This window comes from Carcharhinus amblyrhynchos, chromosome 8, assembly GCF_965287045.1.
Source record: "Carcharhinus amblyrhynchos chromosome 8, sCarAmb.v2.hapA, whole genome shotgun sequence".
Taxonomy (NCBI): Eukaryota; Metazoa; Chordata; class Chondrichthyes; order Carcharhiniformes; family Carcharhinidae; genus Carcharhinus; species Carcharhinus amblyrhynchos.
Genome location: NC_137331.1, coordinates 124,690,726 through 124,710,718, shown reverse-complemented (window position 1 = coordinate 124,710,718; position 19,993 = coordinate 124,690,726). Strand labels below are relative to the sequence as shown.

At 41.8% G+C, this 19,993-nt stretch overlaps 1 protein-coding gene across 1 annotated transcript in view; it reads left to right on the top strand.

The window, feature by feature from the left end:
- The window catches only part of lama3 (laminin, alpha 3), a 462,187-nt gene that overhangs the window by 95,307 nt on the left and 346,887 nt on the right, over positions 1–19,993 (top strand). The window contains exons 4-9 of the mRNA XM_080194758.1: positions 3,003–3,121; positions 6,307–6,477; positions 10,590–10,687; positions 15,621–15,736; positions 18,499–18,617; positions 19,685–19,775. Coding sequence (XP_080050884.1) covers positions 3,003–3,121; positions 6,307–6,477; positions 10,590–10,687; positions 15,621–15,736; positions 18,499–18,617; positions 19,685–19,775 — 714 coding nt within the window. The remainder of the gene's footprint in view (positions 1–3,002; positions 3,122–6,306; positions 6,478–10,589; positions 10,688–15,620; positions 15,737–18,498; positions 18,618–19,684; positions 19,776–19,993) is intronic.

The following is a 19,993-nucleotide window of genomic DNA, read 5'->3' as shown; positions in this document are numbered from 1 at the left end:
ATGTTTGCAGGAACAACCATTGAAAATTAATTTGCATGATTACTATCAAATCCTCCCCCTTATCTAACTTATTCTGGTTGTATAAGATAATCACATTTCCCTTTATAAATGCATGATAAAGGGGAAACATTACAGACATCTTCAGTTTCCTTTGTTTCTTTAAAATTCCTCCTTAAAAGTAAGTTAGCTGATTGCTGTTCTTGGAATCTTGCTATGTTTAAATTTTCTGGTACATTTTGTTGTATTTTTGCACTTTAGGTGCACTCATTGGCTGCGATTCTCCCAAACGAATTCTAAGTGCCAAATTCACATAAAAACTGGAGTAAATCCCACTGGTTTCTTCAGCAGGAATTTCAAAACGAATCTTCCACAGTCTGTGCACTGCAGAGTGCACTAACATGAATCTTATTAGAGAGCTGTGGGCTGGGCCTAATACTGTTGGAGAGGCTGGCAGCATATCACTGTGCATGCACTGATCTGTCATGGTGGAGTTTGGCGCATGCGCAGTAGTCCGCTGGCCAGGTCAGTTGCTGGCTAACACAGGAATCTCGTATTGCTGGCTGTGCGACCACCTGACCGCTGGTCACCCTGGCATGTCCAGGCCAGCCTCGACCCTGATGCCTGGTGGATAGTGCCAAGGTGCCTCCTGGGCATTGCCACTTTACCCCTTGAGCAGTCCTAGGGGGCCAGGCTGGCACTGCCAAGCTAGCAATGCTCAAGGGGCAACCCCCCCCCTTACACCTGACCTCCTGGACGTGGGGCTCTATGGCCCCTCTTCAGTCCACTAGTGGGGAGTTGTTTTAAACCAGCTGGAGTGAAACACATCTGACAGCGGGTAAGGCTAGCGGGCCCAGAGACTTCAGTCCCGGGCTCACTAATGATATGCTAATGGCTATTAGCATAATTTATACAGCTCTGCGCTGATTTCTGGCATGGAGCTGATGCTGCTGGAAATCTGATGGTGGCTGGAGATGTGTAGAGGCCATGGCGCCCAGTGGGAAGCCCGCTAAACAGCTTCCACTTGGGTTTCCCCCCCTGCTTTGCTGGGAAAATTGTCCCCATTGATTGTGGAACACTTGGGAACATGCTGAGTCATGAAAGGCATTAAATAAAAGCAAATATTCTCCTTTCTTTCTTCAAGGCAAAGTAATGCAATGTAATTTGACTAGTTAATGTACTCTATGCATATCTACCTTAAAAATCGATAGCTAAGTGACAGAAAAAGTAGAAATTATTTTTCTTCATTTAATAGCCCCCTATATGTGAATATTTTCATTGCCAGTGATCTCTAGTTATTTAAATAGTCAATGAAAATGAGTATTTATGTAGATTTGCAGCTGCTTAGATCTGGGAAGTGTTAGGATCAAATAATGCAGTTTAACATATTAGGAGCCTTGATAGTTCAGAGGAAGAATAATTGGCCCTTTGTTGTGGTCCATCTCATCTCTGTCAGTTTGTTTGGAACTTGATGGGTTTTAGCACACTTTCTGTCATCGGCAAAGCATGGCATGCTGATTTATAACTCTGATTTGTACTGTATGGTCTTGTTCTATTATTAGAATTGGATGTCTGTTGAATGACGGTTATTTCCAACCTTTATTAATGCTCAAGTTAGAGAAATTCACCGAGATATTAATACAGTTGGACAAAAAGTTTTTATTTTTCAATAAATGTGCAGTAATTAGACATCCTTTAATTCTTTCATGTAGACATTGTTAACACATTTGATACAATAAATGGATAAGAAGTTAATTAAACAACAGAAAGCAAGGATTTAAGATTGGTGCATTTTTTTGGATGCCTTTACTGAATTTCTACTGGTAAATCCCACTGGTTTCTTCAGCAGGAATTTCAAAACGAATCTTCCACACTCTGTGCACTGCAGAGTGCACTAACATGAATCTTATTAGAGAGCTGTGGGCAGGGCCTATTCCTGCTGGAGAGGCTGGCAGAATATCGCTGAGCAGCCCACTGTGCATGCGCTGATCTGTCATGGTGGAGTTTGGCGCATGCGCAGTAGTCCGCTGGCCAGGTCAGTTGCTGACTAACACAGGAATCTCGTATTGCTGGCTGTTTCTTAACTTTTTCTGATCACAACAACCCCAATTTCTCCATATAATAGAAGCCCCTCATCCCTGGTAATAAATCAAAGGAACTGACACTCTTCCTAAAGAGTGATGTCCAGAACCAGGTGCAAAACTCCAGCTTGAGTTTAACTAACATTTTATAAAGGCATTTACATTTTATGCCTCTATACAAAGGAACATATAACTATAAAACTGTTGAAATTTTACAGCACTGGAGAAGGCCATTCAGTCCATCTTGTCCATGCCAGCTCAAGGACACTGAGGTGCCCATTCTAATCCCACCTTCCTGCACCTGGCCCAGAGCCCTGTAGGGGCAAAGCTATACAGACAAAGCATACCATTCATAGAGAAAGAAAGGAGAGAGTTCAGAATGAATTATTACAGCCATAGTTAGAGTGTAGAGAAAGATCAACTTAATTCAAGCTAAGTCCATTCAAAAGTCTGATGCCAGCAGGGAAGAAGCTGTTCTTGAGTCAGTTGGTACGTGACCTCAGACTTTTGTATCTTTTTCCTGACTGAAGAAGGTGGAAGAGAGAATGTCTGGGGTACATGGGATCCTTAATTATGCTGGTTGCTTTGCAAAGGCAAATGTAGACAGAGTCAATGGATGGGAGGCTGGTTTGCGTGATGGATACATTCATGACCTTTTATAATTTCTTGTGGTCTTGGGCAGAACAGGAGCCCATACCAAATTGTGATACAACCAGAAAGAGTGCTTTCTATGGTGCATCTGTAAAAGTTGGTGACATACCAAATTTCAACTTGAATATCTGATGAGCAGAGCAAACTGATCCTGCTCAGTATAAAGCCCAGTGGTCGTGGAAAGCAAATTCTCCCTGGAGCAGACACAACCTTATTTACAAATAATTCCCATCATTTTAAACAAGGTGCTGATTGGCTGAATTTACACTGCAGATTCCAAGCGCGATTGTGAGAATTTATTCAGAACAAGAGCTCGTGGACGCATTTTAAGGGATGATGATGTCATCTGCACTACAGAATATTCCCGGATTTTACCCCTTGAGAATGGCGAGGTAAGAAGCTGAGCTGATATCTAGCAGCACTGTTCATGGTGAGGTTAACGATGGATGCTAAATTGAAAGTTTTTTTTTCACAGGGCACCAGTAGATGAGAGCTAACCAGATTTTTGCAGAGTTATTGTACAGAACAAACAAATGAATCTGTTAATACTGCAGTTGTCATTCATCATATAACTGTGTAAACTTCCTGAAGCGAATATTTCAATTAATTATTTAAGGAGATATTTATGAGAAGCGTTCAAAATTATTAAGGATTTTGATTGGAGTAAAAAGAAAGATTTGATTTATTATTGTCACGTGTATTGGAATACAGTGAAAAGTATTGTTTCTTCCGCACTATGCTGACAAAAGAGTACATAGGGGAGAAGGAAAGGAGAAAGTGCAGAATGCAGTGTAGCAGTTGGAGATTGAGTGTAGAGAAAGATCAGCTTAGTATAAAGTAGGTCCATTCAAAAGTCTGATGGCAGCAGGGAAGAAGCTGTTCTTAAATTGGTTGGTACATAATCTCAGACTTCTGTATCTTTTTTTCAATGGAAGAAGGTGGAATAGAGTATGTCCTCGATGCATGGGGTCCTTGATTATGCTGGCTGTTTTTCTGAGGAGCGGGAAGTGTGAATGGAGTCAATGGATGGAAGGTTCATTTGCATGATGGACTGACCTACGTTCACAACGCTTTGTAGTTTCTTGCTGTGATATATCTGGATGATGCATCTGTAAAAAATGGTGAGAGTCATAGCCGACATGCCAAAATTCTTTAGCTTCCTTGGCTAGCAGGTTGTGTATCAAGCAAGGATAGTGGAGCAGCTGCTACCTTTTGGAAGCTGCAATAACAACTAGGATGTGTGAGAAAACTGAAAAAGGCAGCACTTTCAGACATGTGATTCCAAAACAACCCACTGCAGGTAGCACCCCATTTCAGTAGGACATCATCTCCTGAGGAACATAAGAACTAGGAGCAAGAGCAGGCCATCTTGTCACTTGAGCTTGCTCTGCTATTCAATAAGACCTTTTGTGGACTCAGCCCCACTTCTCTACCTGCTCACCAAAGCCCTTAACAGATCAAAAATTTATCTATCTATCTAACGTAAGTTGCTTCACTGGGCAAGACATTCCATAGATTCACAACCCTTTGAGCGAGGTCTCACCATTGATCAAATGATCAGGAAAATAAGAGCCATATGTCTAAGTATTCACACTCATAGTGAAGGGGATGGTTGAAATGAGCCACAATGATGTTCACGTGGACCCATGATGGAAGGCAATTGTCCTAGAGGATAATCACTACTGGAATCTGTTGGCTATGAGAGCTTTATGAGAGCGTATGCTTTGCATGGTCCATGCTATGGACTCTTCCCCGAACCCTTGGCTTCCTCTACCTTATTCTCTCACCCCTTTTGATGTCTTTCTTATTGAAGAAGACCTGCAGCTCTTCACCACCACCACCGCCGCCCCCCCCCCCCAACTTGTATCGCCAGGTTCTGAAATGCACAGCAAGCCATGATCATTCATGAGACTCTTGTTAAGACCCAAGCCAGAAACTCCAACGTATTTTGTGAAGTTAGCCTAGATCCTAAGTTTTGCATTTGATTTTAGAATGGATGAGCATGTGATTTGATTTGATTTATTGTTGTCACATGTATTAGCATACAGTGAAAAGTATTATTTCCAGCACGCTTTACAGACAAAGCACACCATTCATAGACAAGAAAATGAGAGACTGCAGAATGTAATGTTACAGTCATTGCTAGGGTGTAGATTATTATTAGTCACAAATAAGGCTTACATTAACACTGCAATGAAGTTACTGTGAAATTCCCCTCATCACCACAGTCTGGCACCTGTTCAGGTCAATGCATCTAACCAGCACATTTTTCAGAATGTGGGAGGAAACTGGAGCATCTGGACGAAACCCATGCAGACACAGGGAGAATATGCAAACTCCACAGACAGTGACCCAAGCCAGGAATTAAACTGGGTCTCTGGCGCTGTGAAGCAGCACTGCTACCCAGTGTGCTACCTTGCCACTCCCATGGGCGGTACAGGTTAAACACCAACTATGGATATACACCCTTCTTCAGACTTGTCACAGAAACAAGTATGGTCACGTGATGCTGGACTTGCAGCTTTTTAACACTTAATTTGATTTTGATTTGATTTATTATTGTCACATGTATTATACAGTGAAAAATGTCATTTTTTGTGCGCTAATAAGACAAAGCATACTATTCATTGGAAAAGAAAGGAGAGAGTGCAGAACGTAGTGTTACAGTCATAGGGTGTAGAGAAAGATCAATATAATGCAAGGTGGTCCATTCAAAAGTCTGATGGCAGCAGGGAAGAAGCTGTTCTTGAATCGATTGGTGTGTGACCTCAGGCTTTTGTATCATTTTCCTGATGGAAAAGTAAAAGTTAAAGTTTATCTATTAGCCACAATTTGGCTTACATTAACATTGCAAAGAAGTTACTGTGAAAATCCCCCAGTACCACACTCCGCCACGTTTTCGGGTACACCGAGGGAGAATTTAGCATAGCCAATGCACCTAACCAGTACATCTTTTGGACTGTGGAAGGAAACCAGAGCACCCGGAGGAAACCCACGCAGACATGGGGAAAACGTGCAGATTCTGCATAGACAGTGACCCAAGCCAGTAATTGAACCCAGGTCCCTGGTGCCGTGAGGCAACAGTGTAACCCACTGTGCCACCATGCCACCCTGAAGAAGGTGGAAGAGAGTATATCCGGGGTGCGTGGGGTCCTTAGTTATTCTGCTGCTTTTCTGCGACAGCAGGAAGTGTAGACAGAGTCAGCCTGGATTCACTGTCTGAAAGGGCAGTGAATGTAGATTTAATAATAACTCCAAAAAGGAATTAGATGAATACTCTATTCATTTCTCCAGTGTGGAGAAATTTTCAAGGAACTCAGGAAAGTTTGGGTTAGTGGGACTAATTGGATAATTGGACAAGAGGTATCATCAGCTGAATGGGTGTATTCCTAGTGTTCTTTGATTGTACTCTTTTGTAGTTAAAATAATTATTGTTTTATTGACCATTAGTTCTACAGAGGGGCTGAGATTATCTGGCCCCATTGTGGTGGAACCAACCACAGGACAATTGCACTGGTGGACTGGAAAATCCCAGCTAAAAACTTGTGCTATCTTTTAAATATAATGTTTTCCTTAGATTGTTATATCGTTAGTGAATGGTCGTCCTGGATCCACAAACTTCAATGATTCTCCTGTCTTAAGAGAATTCACAAAGGCTACAAATATCCGACTTCGATTCCTGAGGACCAACACCTTATTGGGCCACCTGATATCCAAGACCCAAAAAGATCCCACAGTCACTCGAAGGGTAGGTGTAATGCTGACTCAATATAGGAACCCACACGATATGGAAAACAATCCCTGGGGTGGTCAGTTATTGGCCAGAAGGTAAACTTGCCATTCAATTAAAGATGGAGGGTGGACTCGCAAAGCTGGAGGGGCAACCAGAGGTTTTCCACCTGAAAGGAGCAGTGTGCTGTCATGGAATGTAAGGAAGAGAGACGGTTTTTCAAAAATGGAGGTGACTCTCTCCAACTTCTTATATTTAAATCAGAAAAATGGCTCTGCAGCCAGTACTTCTCAAGTTGGGGGGTACAGGTTTGCAGCAACGTAGCAATGACCTGTGGCCGCTACAGCTGCCAGGTAGACAGGAAGTGCCTAACTGAGGTGTTATCTTTCCTGCAGCTGGGAGCCTGACTCCTGACAGATAAAACTGGCTCCTGCCACCTGTGGGATCCTGGAAGTCTTAATTGCCTGTAATGAGCGATTTTAGTGTTGCCCCTACTATACCACTCCTCTCCTCCACCCCACCTCTGTAAAAATGGGGTGAGTTGGAATTAGGGATTTGGCATGCAGGCCCACCAGCAAATCAAGCCCCATGAAACTGCAAATATTGATCTGAAATTTGATGCAAAGGAGCAAACAATAATCAAATGATGGACCATTTTGGGCTCAATGGGTCAAACTTCTGCCTTAGACCAAGGTCATGGGCTCAAGCCCTGCCCCAGAGACTTGAGCAAATCGTTCATGCTGATTGTCCAGAAGTATTGCTGAGGAGAATGCTGAACTTTTGGAGGCACCACCTTTCAGATGTCTGTCCTCCTAGGTGCATCAAAAGATCTCATGGTACCAATTTGGAGAAGAGCAGACAAACTCTTGCTGCCCAACATTTACCCTTCACCACCATCACCATTTGAAAGCCTGATCTGGTCATTATCACATTGTTTTTTTGTGGCACCCTGGTGTGTACAAATTGGCTGCTATGTTTCTTGACATGATGTGGAGATGCCGGCACTGGACTGGGATAAACACAGTAAGAAGTTTCACAACACCAAGTTAAAGTCCAACAGGTTTATTTGGTAGCAAACGCTACGAGTTTTCAGGGCTTTTCCCCTTCATCAGGTGAGTGGGGAGTTTTGATCACAAACAGAGCATATAAAGGCATACATTCAGTTTACAGAATACTGATTAGAATGTGAGTCTTTACAGCTATTCAAGTCTTAAAGGTACAGACTATGTGAGTGGAGATAGCATTAAGAATAGGTTAAAGAGATGTGTATTGTCTCCAGACAGGACAATAAGTGAGATTTTGCAAGCCCAGGCAAGTCATGGGGGTTACAAATAGTGTGACATGAACCCAAGACCCTGGTTGAGGCCATCCTCATGTGTGCAGAACTTGGCTATTAGTTTCTGCTCGATGACTGTGCTGTTGTGTGTCGTGAAGGCCGCCTTGGAGAATGTTTACCTGAAGGTCCAATGGGATGAAGGAGTATAATATCAAGGGTAAGACTCTTAGCAATGTAGAGGATCAGAAGGATCGTAGGGTCCGGGTCCATAGGCCTCTTAAATCGGCCTCACAGGTGGAGGATGTGGTCAAGAAGGTGTATGGTGTACTAGCCTTCATCAATCGAGGGACTGAGTTCAGGAGTCAGGAGATAATGCTGCAGCTTTATAAGACCCTAGTCAGACCCCACTTGGAGTACTGTGCGCAGTTCTGGTCACCTCATTACAAGAAAGATGTGGAAGCTATTGAGAGGGTGCAGAGGAGATTTACAAGGATGTTTCCTGGATTGGGTGGCATGCCTTATGAGGACAGGTTGAGGTAGCTCGGTCCTTTCTTCCTGGAGAGACGAAGGATGAGAGGTGAGCTGATAGAGGTTTATAAGTTGTTGAGAGGTATAGATCAGGTGGATTCTCAGAGACTATTTCCCAGGGTTGAAATGGTCGCTACGAGAGGACACAGGTTTAAGGTGCTGGGGAGTAGGTACAGAGGAGATGTCAGGGGTAAGTTTTTCACTCAGAGGGTGGTGGGTGAGTGGAATCGGCTGCGGTCGGTGATAGTGGACTTGAACTCGTTGGGGTCTTTTAAGAGACTTCTGGATGATTACATGGGATTTAATGGGATTGAGGGTTATAAGTAGGCCTAGTAGGTAGGGATATGATCAGTGCAACGTGTGGGCCGAAGGGCCTGTTTGTGCTGTAGTGTTCTATGTCCAGTGTTCTAAGATCAGAGGCTGAATGCCCATGACCACTGAAGTGTTTGCCAACAGGAAGAGAATAGTGATTGTCGAGCGATATTCATTTATCTGTTGTCATAGCGTCTGCATGGCCTCCCCAGTGTACCATGCCTTGGGACATCCTCTCTTGCAGCGTATCAGGTAGACAATGTTTTCTGAGTTGCAGGAGTATGTACCTGGTGGATGCTATCATCCTACTAAGAACACCATCCACCAGGTACATGGATCATACTCTTGCGATTCGGCCAACGTTGTCTATCTGATATGCTGCAGGAAAGGATGTCCCAAAGCATGGTACATTGGGGAGACCATGCAGATGCTATGACGACGGATGAATGAACATCGCTCGACAATCACCAGGCAAGACTGTTCTCTTCTTGTTGGGGAACACTTCAGCGGTCACGGGCATTCGGCCTCTGATCTTCGGATAAACGTTCTCCAAGGTGGCCTTCATGACATACGACAGCACAGAGTTGCTGAGCAGAAATTGATAGCCAAGTTCTGCACGCATGAGGACGGCCTCAACTGGGATCTTGGGTTCATGCCACACTATTTGTAACCCCCATAACTTGCCTGGGCTTGCAAAATCTCACTTATTGTTCTGTCTGAAGACAATATACATCTCCTTAACCTGTGCTTAATGCTATCTTCATTCACATTGTCTGCACCTTTAAGACTTGGATAGCTGTAAAGACTCGCATTCTAATCAGTATTCTGTAAACTGAGTGTGTGACTTTACACGCTCTGTTTGTGATCAGAACTCCCCACTCACCTGACGAAGGGGAAAAGCCCCGAAAGCTAGTGGCGTTTACTACCAAATAAACTTGTTGGACTTTAACCTGGTGTTGTGAGACTTCTTACTATGTTTCTATATGACAGCAGTGATTACACTTTTAAAAAGTACAACATTTGTTGTGACATGCTGGTGAAATGTATAAATGCAAATTTTTTTTTACTTTTTACAATTGGTTTCCAAACTTCTCAATTTGGAACTTGTTGCCGGGGGAGGTAGTGGAAGCCGATCTGGTGGTGACTTTTAAGGGGCATCTTGACAAATACATGAATAGGATGGGAATAGAAAGATATGGTAGGGGGTTTTAGTTCATTTGGGCACCATGGTTGGTGCAGGTTTGGAGGGCTGAAGGGCTAGTTCCTGTGAAATTTCCTGAAGAAATTTCTTTGTTCTTTGCTCAAAGCCAAATTTTCACCTCCAGCTCCTCATAGCAAGCTTCTTCTCACACAGCATGAAAAAATTAAAGTTTATTTATTAGTCACAAGTAAGGCTTAGGTAACACTGCAGTGAAGTTACTGTGAAATTCCTGTAGTCACCACACTCCGGCGCCTGTTTGGGTCAATGCACCTAAGCAGCACATCTTTCAGACTGTGGGAGGAAACAGGAGCACCCAGAGGAAACCCACACAGACACAGGGAGAACATGCAAACTCCACACAGACAGTGACCCAAGCTGGGAATCAAACCTGGGTCCCGGGCACTGTGAGGCAGCAGCGTTAACACTATGCCACCATGCCGCCCCATGACTTACCCACTGACTCCGTAAGAAAGAGCTCACGATTCCAAAGGCATCAACATGAGCAACCCCATGAGAAGCCCATCCATCCCCCATCTCCTCACTCAGTGCACCCTGCTGCCTCCTGGGATAACTTTGCATTTAGAGTCACAACAAACAGCTGTCATTTCATCAGAGAGATACTTTCTTCCATTGTTTTGGGCTAGATTTGGAAGGAAATCTATTTTGGTTCTACTTTTAACTGTCAGTTCATTATTAAACTGTACAATGCAATAGCAGTGAATCCTTTTTATGGTAGTAAGCCAACAGTTTAATCCTGTTTCTTGGCAATAAAAGGAATGAAGATAATGTTTAGTCATTAGCTGTTTGTTTTAGTATTATTACAGCATAAAGGATATCAGTGTTGGAGGCCGATGTGTTTGCAATGGACATGCTGACACTTGTCATGCAAAGAGCCCAGAAAACCCATTCCAGTAAGTAGTCATTTCATTTGTCAACTATATATAATGCAATGTTTCTGAACATTTTGAACTGTGATGGAAGTGTGAGAGTGCTAAACATCTGGCAGGGAGTTTCTGCTGTGCACAATCAGAAAAATGTGCCCAGAATGTGACTGAAGCTGCATCAGCTTTGGATATAACTTTGTCCTCTGTTTTCCAAGCAAACTTATTAACATAAGGCTCAATGCAAAATCTCTCATGAATGGTGTGGACGTTAGCATAGCAGCACTAGGAATCTGGATTCTCCCTGTGATTGTGTGGGTTTCCTCTGGATGCTCTGGTTTCCTCCCACAGCCCAGAGATGTGCAGGTTAGCTGGATTGGCTATGATAAATTGCCTCTCAGTGTTCTAAGGTCAGGGGGTTCAGTGAGGTAAATGCGTGGAGTTACGGGGATAGGGCAGGGGTGAGCCTGGGTAAGATGCTCTGTTGAAGAATCAGTGCAGAGTTGATGAGCTAAATGGCCTCCTTCTGCCCTGTAGGGTTTCTATGATATCTATTTGATAATAATGAGTGAAATTCAACGGTGTTGTCAATGATGATCGATTGGTGAGTGGAACAGAATATTCTCCTGCATTACAAAGTGGAGTGGGATTGCCAGTATCCATCTGACTGATTAAACGCCTTGGTTTTACTTTTTAATTGGCTTGAATTGGCTGCTGGAGTGTGCCTTTTCTCCATAATCTGCGCGTCTTCAATTAACTGAATTCAGACTGATCTGCATTAAATTTACAATAATTGTGTTGACATCAGGCGACCTCAACAGTTGGGTCTAACTTCAGTTGATCACTGCAAATACCTGTGATTAATGCTGGAGTCATGTGACAACAGGTATCTGCACTCCCATGAATCTTGGCGCAGTGATAAACATCTCCGAATGAGTTCAGTTGATAGAAACTTAACATGCTAATCGTTGGGCATGACTGGTTTTGTGGACAGGGACAGGGACTTTTTGGGTAAATGGGCTTTTGGATCAGCACAAGTAATTGCACTGCAGCCTGGTTTAGTCTGCGCCAACCATTTAAATATTGAATGCTGTCTCAACCAAAACAGAAGCACAAAGAACATAGGATTTGAAGATATTTAATGCTATTTCATTCAACACACCCAGATTACACTGATAATGCCAATTGCTTAATTTTCCACCACCATTTATGGTTGCATATGACAGGACTGCAGGGCTTAGATCTGATCCACTGTTTGTGGAAACCCTTATAAGAACATAAAACATAAACCCTTATCTCTGTCAATCACTTGCTTTTTTTTTTATGTATGCCTGGTTCATGGACTTGGCATGTGCTCCTGCATTCTTCATTAAACAGAATTGACCCCTGGCTGGGTGATAATGTAGAATTGGGCATATGCTGAGCTATGGGATTGCAGAATGTGATTGAGCACAATTCTGCTGGTACTGAGGCCCACAACACCCCATGGTTGCCCAGTCTTGAGTTATAGAGTCATAGAGGTTTACAGCATGGAAGCAGGCCCTTAGGCCCAACTTATCCATGCTGCCCTTTTTTTTTAACCCCTAAGCTAATCCCAATTGCCCATATTTGGCCACATCATTTCATACCCATTTTACCCATGTAATTGTCTAAATGCTTTTTAAAAGACAAAATTGTATCCATTTCTACTACTACCTCTCTCAGTTTGTTCCAGGCACTCACTACCCTCTGTGTGAAAAAATTGCCCCTCTGAACACTTCTGTATCTCTCCCCTCTCACCTTAAATACATGCCCTCTAGTTTTAGGCTCCCCTACCTTTGGGAAAAGATATTGACTGTCTTGGTGATCTGTGCCCCTCATTATTTTATAGACCTCTATAAGGTCACCCCTCAGCCTCTTATACTCCAGAGAAAAAGTCCCAGTCTATTCAGCCTCTCCTTATAACTCAAACCATCATGTCCCGGTAGCATTCTATTCCATTGCAATCAGAGATAACGTTCTTCAATGTCCACTATGCTACCAATTTTGGTGTCATCTGCAAACTTACTAACCATGCCTCCTATATTCTCATCCAAATCATTAATATAAATGATAAATAACAGTAGACCCAGCAACGACCACTCAGGCACACCACTGATTACAGACCTCCAGTTTGAAAAACAATCGTCTACAACAACCCTCTGGCTTCTGTCAAGAGGCCAATTTTGTGTCCATATAGATACCTCACCCGGATCCTGTGACATTTAACCTAATGTGACAACCTACCATGTGCCACGTGTTCAAAATCTATCCCATTTAACATGTTGGTTGTGCCAATGACATGATGCAGGGAATCTTCAATGTGAAGACATGACTTTGACTGCACAGGGGCTAATGGTTGTCACTCCTGCCAGTACTGCCAAGGGCATTTCCATTTGTGGCGGGGAGGTTGGTGACGTTGACTTCAAGTATGTTTTTCCTTCTTGTTGGTTCCCCCACCACTTCCCACAGTCCCAGTCCGTGTGGTTCTTCAGGGCCCAGTCAGTTTGATCTGTGGTGGTGCTCCCAAGCCATTCTTAGTGATGCATATCGAAGTCCCCCACTCAGAATACATTCTGTGCCCTTGTGACCCTCAGTGCTTCCTCCAGGTGATGTTCAACATGGAGAAGTACTGATTCATCAGCTGAGGGGAGTTGAGGGGGTGGGGAAATTATCAAATTTCTTTTCTGATGTTTGACCTGGTGCCATGAGATTTTGTGGGGTCAGGAATTGATGTTGAGGATACCGAGGGAAATTTCCTCCTGACTGCAAACTCAATAGTTGTAAGCATGCCTTCATACCACACAACATTTTTAAATTACCGTGAGCCTAGTATATTGATTGAAAATAATGACTATGGCACATTTTTAGACAAAATTTGACACAAAAGGAAATGTTAAGTGGAAATGGTGGCACATTGGGAATGTGACTGGATGAATCATGGAAGAGCAGCTGGTGGAATATGAATTCAGTTAAAATATTCTGGAATTAAAAGCTAGTCTCAGTAATGATAGTAAAAACCCATCTGGTTCAGTAACGTCCTTTAGGGAAGCAAACCTGCTGTTACTCGCTTTGGTCTACACATGACTCCAGATCCACAACACTGTGCTTGACTCTTAACTGGCCTCTGAAATGTTCGGTTCAAGGGCAATTAAGGATGAGCAACAAATGCTAGCTTTGCCAGTGATGCCCACATCCCATGAAAGAATAAAGAAAAAAAAATCTAGATACTATTCCTGAGACATCAAGAGGCCAGAATTAGCTGAATGCAGATATCTCATATAATTGTGTGGCTGAAGGTGATTGCAAATGGATGAGGATTTTAGGATGACTGGTTGGAAATTCCTTACTGTACAGTAAGAGAATTGTTGGTGTATTTAAAATAGTGGATGGATAACTCCTACAACAGCAATGGGAAAATTACAGATAATATTTAAATGATGTTCTGAATGATACATGTGGACCCTGGATAGATGAAAAATTCACCCAGAAACAGTAGTGTGGAAACAGAATGCTGCAAATGTTACAGTTGTAAAGAATATTGGAAGAAAAGGAATAGGAGCAAGAAGTGACCATTTGGCCCCAAGAGTCTGCTCCACCATTCAATAAAATCAGGATCACACTTTCTTGCACTATGCCCGTCTCCACCGATTCCTTAACATCTAAAAATCTTTTATCTCTGACCTGTATACACTCGTCAACTGAGCATATACAACTCTGGAGTAAAAAACTGAAGATTCACCAACTCTCAGAATAAAGAAAATTCTCCTCAAATTCCCCAGCCAAGGGACCAATCATAAGACCATAAGACATAGGAGCAGAATTAGGCTACTCGGCCCATTGAGTCTGCTCTGCCATTCAATCATAACGATATTTTTCTCATCCCCATTCTCCTGCCTTTTCTCCAAAACCTCTGACCCTCTTATTAATCAAGAACCTTTTCAAAGACGCTCAATGACCCAGCCTCCGCAGCCTTCTGCGGCAAAGAGTTTCATAGATTCACCACTCTCTGGCTGAAGAAATTCTTGCCAGAGAGATCTTTCATCATCTACTATGTGAAGCCCCTTAAGAATATTCTACTTTTCAGTGAGATTACCTCTCACTATTCCAAAGTCTAGGGAGTGGAAAAAGAGACATATTTCAAATCAAACAGCCATGAGGCACTTATTAATTTCCCACTGACTAAAATTTGGTGATTTCTGGACATTTTTGATGATGAATTGATTCAGTTTTCATCTCTTTGTCGCCCTTATCCTCCAGCACATATACAAATTCAATCTAATTTCATTCTGGCTGTTGCTACAGAAATCCACAACTGATCCTTCGTGGCATTGATATGCTTTTTGCCATTCCATTAATTAAGTAATTTTCTTATGAAAGTCAACCAGTCAGAAGCATAATATTATGCATTAGTTTTATATCAGTCCATCAGTAAAATTCACTAGAAATGTATTCTGATTTCTAAAATACATTCATCAAAGAATCAGATTCATACTGAATCGTTGTCTGACAGTGTTCATCAACTCATAGAACACAGAGCTCGGAGAAAGGTTATTCTATCAACATCCCTATGTTGTCTGTTTGAAAGAACTATCCAGTTATTCTTACACCCCTTTTCTATACTGATGAGTCTGCAAAGTTTTGTTCTACTAGCATTTATCTCATTGCTTTTTCAAAAGTTTTAATTGAATCATTTATCATTATTAAAACATTGCATTCCTGATCACATCTTTATGCTCCAAAACAAAATGTTCATCATCTTCCCATTAATTCCTTTTCCAATTACCTTAAGCTATTATTTTATGATTTTGAAACTATGTAAAAAATGGTTATTTCTATTTTCTATATAAAAGATATTATTTGTCAAACTTTGTTTGTTCCGATTCAAAACATTGAGACTAGTTACCTGTGATTACATGTTACTGACAAGGGTTGTGATGTTCAGATTGCAGTGTGAGTGTCAGCACAATACCTGTGGAATATCATGTGACCATTGTTGTCCTGGATACAGTCAGAAACAATGGCAGCCAGCCATTACTTCATCTGCCAATGAATGTGAACGTGAGTATTAATGCTTACTTTATTTCGTCACAGCTTAAAGAACATTATTTCCCTCAGGGAATAGTTTTGATCAACAAACTCAAAGTAACCCTTTTTTCTTCTTGTGATGTAGCTGTCACATATAGTGCTCCTCATTGCACTTGGGAAGGTGATGGTGAGTTATCTTTCTGAACCAGTATATTACCCCCAGTCCCATGAGCTTTAATTTGCTTAATTAATCTCCTTACCTAAAGTCTTCTGAAAATCCATATGGACCACATCCACATGTTGTCCTTTACCTGTGCAAAAGTAACATCCTCAAGAACTCCAAGATGCTTGTCAAACATGATTTCCCTTTCATCAATTCATTTTGTCTCAACCCAATCATATCATTATTTTCTCGGTATGCAGTTATCACATCTTTTATAGTAGATTATAATATTTCACTACTCATGATGTCAAACAAAGAGGTCTGTGGTTTTCTGTTTTCTCTCTCCCTCCCTTCTTAAATAGTGGGGTTACATTTGCTGCTTTCCAATCTGCAGGAACATATTTAGAAACTATAGAATTATGAAAGATATTCATCAATACATCCACTATCTCTGTCACCACCTCATTCAACATTCTCAGATGTTACTTCATCAAACAGCGATGGGATGATAATCAGATGATTTGCTTTTTATGTGCTGGTTGATGAATAAATATTGGGCTAGAACACAAAAAGAAGGTGGTTCCCCAATTAGACCTTCCCTAGTGATCCATCTGGGATGCTGACTGCAGAAGCAACACTGGAAAAATAAGTCAAGAAATAGTGAATGAGCAGAGAGAGGTGTTGTGTACCCTAACCCAGCTGTAGGTGCCCCCGCCCCACCACCCTCACCCCCATTTTGGTCCTTATAACAGCCCACTGATGTTGGGGTTTTGTTCCCAGTCTTTGCAGTACTGATTAGAGCAAAGACAGTTCATCACAAGAAGGGCATAAATCTGGTCCTCGGGCAGGATTATGCAGCCACTCTCGCCCCAAAACCAGAAAATCCTGCCCAAGGTCAATGGACCTTTGCACGGTCACCCCACGCCCACTACGATTCCCGTGGCTGCTGGGATGGGAAAATTCTACCCCTTGTGTATACACTTTTGAGAGTGGCATTGGTAGAAATCTAGGGCCTGCACAGTGTCAGGCCAGTAAGTGTCGTGAGGTTAAAGGAAACCTAAGCAGAAAGAGTATGAACATAGGAACAGGTGGAGGCCATTCAGTCCCTCAATCCTGTTGCACCATTCAATTAAATGATGGCTGAACTGTATCTTAATTCCATCTACCCTCTTTAGTTCTATAGCTCTTAATATCCTTTGCCAACAAAAATCAATCTTTTTAATCTTGAGATTTTCAATTGGTCTCCAGGCTTGACAGCTTTTTAGGGTAAGAGAGATCTAGATTTCCACTATGCTTTCTGTGAAGTTCTTTCTGACATCCCCTTAAATGGTCTGACTCAAATTTGAAGCCTTACCCCTTCGTGTTGCCCCTACCACAGAAAATCGTTTCTTTCTGTCAAGCCTACTGAATTTTTAAATCATCTTAAAAAGCTCAATTAAGTCACCCCTTAATCTTCTATACTTTTGCACTAGTCTAGGTAACAATCCTTTTCGCCCAACAAGTTATGACAGCTAACCCCTAGCCTGTTTTTTAAAATCTAAATCGATTGAGGTTTTGCTGTTGGGCTATGATTGTGAAATCACTGTTAAACCTGAGTCTCAATTCCCACAGAGAATCTGCTGTTTGTGCCGTGCAGATTAAACAATGAAGTTCCCATTGAAGTTACTTAATGGAAAGGAGAGATCTGGGTGCCTGCCAACAGCTCATAAAGAGAAAGTTTCCTCCTTCTTCTATTGTTTCTTTTGTTACATTCCAGTCCTGTAATTCTTAAGATAGACTTGCCTTGACCAAATTAAATATATAGATGGTGAACTCATGAACTCCAGAAAACACAGGCTAACAATTTGATGCTAACATTATTTGTAACATCTCCAACAACATTGATGTTTCCCACAAAGAAAGCATGAGAACAGAGAAGAGATAAATGACCTATCTCATTCTCCAGTAACCTGCTTCCCGTTTTGTAAATTTATTCCCTGGGATTTGGAGTCCAGTTCATTTTGTGCAAATTATTAGTGGCAGGAACTTTGCACTTCAAAGTCGGAAATATTTTTCCACAATTCAACATTTATATATTGGCTGGAATTCTCTGATCTCGCCTACAGTTAGAATTCCCTGGTCCCGCTGCTGTGAATGGCAATTTGGCTGAGCTCCAAATTCTCCATTCTTGCTGGCAGACCGGAGAATTCCAGCCAGGCCAGAATTCTCTGACCTCGTCATGGCTGGGATTCTCTGGTCCTGCTGCAGTGAATGGAAATTTGGCTGAGCACCAAATTCTCCATTCCCGCTGACAGCAGTGGCGGGACATACGAGACCAGAGAATTCTGGCCAAAATGTCCTGATTCTTAGAAAACAAAAGTTGTTGGATTTAGAACTACATTTGAATGCATGAAAATATTAAAGTAAATTCAGTATTGCTTTCTGAATCATTCTTACACTTCCCAGAGCATGTTGTTTGACTAAGTATTCCATTGATATTGGACCAACAAAGTAAACGACACATGATTCAGCTAATATATAAATATGTCAATTGCAATGACAATATCCTCCAAGCTGTCGCTGTTTGTTTTTGCATAATGGAAGTATTAATAAGATGAATGTTGAGATAACAACTTTTCACTTCATTTTACAGCCTGTAACTGCCATGGACATGCCAAGGATTGTTATTATGATGCCGAAGTCAGCCGTCGCAGAGCAAGCATGAACATCCATGGGCGGTATGAAGGTGGAGGTGTTTGCTTGAATTGTCAGGTATGAGGCAAGTTGTTCAAGTTGGGACGAATGCCTCCATTAATTGAAAGAAGTTTCATTTTTGAGAAGCGCTACGTTATGTGGCTCTGTTCCATCGTAGATATTCCCAATACTTGTTAAAACAGGCTGTCTCAGTTTTTCTTAAAGTTGGATGGTAAACTTACAAATTCCACCAACTTCATTCTTACTTTGATTTGCTAAAAACAATCTTCAAAACATTTTATAAAGCCTGACTAAATATTAAATATTTGCAGGAAAAATATCTGGAATATTTTAACAGCAATATGGGGGCACAGTGGCACAGTGATTAACACTGCTGCCTCACAGCACCAGGGACCCGAGTTCAATTCTCGGCTTGATTCACTATCTGTGTGGAGTTTGCACATTCTCCCCATGGGTCTGTGTGGGTTTCCCTCCGGGTGCTTTGGTTTCCTCCTATGGTCCAAAGACGTGCAGGTTAAGTTGATTAGCCATGCTAAATCACCATTTAGTGTCAGGAGAACTAGCAGGGTAAATATGTGGGGTAATGAGAATAGGGGTGGGGGGGGATTGTGGTCAGGTGCAGACTTGATAGGCCGAATGGCCTCTTTCTGCACTGTAGACTTTCTATGATTTTCTATGATTCAATGTCCCTCCAACTTGAGAAGGCGTACAAGATCTTTTTAATGGTTTTGTTAATAAACATGGGACTGATTTCTGTGACACTGTTCATGGTGATGTGGTGTTTGAACTGAGATGCCTACAGTCCAGCCTGTGCATAAGCATGAAACAAATAGCATGTTTTTACTGTGTTTAGCTGATTAAAACAAGCATCAACAGTGCTATTAAATGAAAATTACCAGTGTAGTTTCATTCAGTAGAAATTGGCACATGAAGGAAAGGCTTGTTTTTGCTAAATTTCCATACTGTAAATCTTGTGTCCAATTGAAAAGTCAGCATGAGAAATTGAGTCTTATTTTGTCGAATAATAGCTTGATTGTTAATATGCTAATTTCTTAGCTCAGAGTAACAAACATTCACAGTAGCAGAGGATTCAGTGAGTCATGTGTCTTTCGATTTCTCCATAGCACAACACTGCAGGAATAAACTGTGAGCGGTGTGCACCATTTTATTATCGACCATCTGGAGTTCCAAAGGAAGCAAGGGATGGCTGCTTACGTACGTTTTTTGTGTGATTTTCTTTTTCCACCAGTAAAATTAATTGTTGTGAAACTCTTCACCAAAATATTGTGGCAATAATTTTAACCTATCAGGAATTCCATAGGATTAGACACAATGCCAGTTTTGTTCCGATCAGACGACGCTGACCATTGACTTCCTTTGCAAATAAAATTGGTCAGGGCATGATTTGATTTGATTTAACTTTATTTATTCTT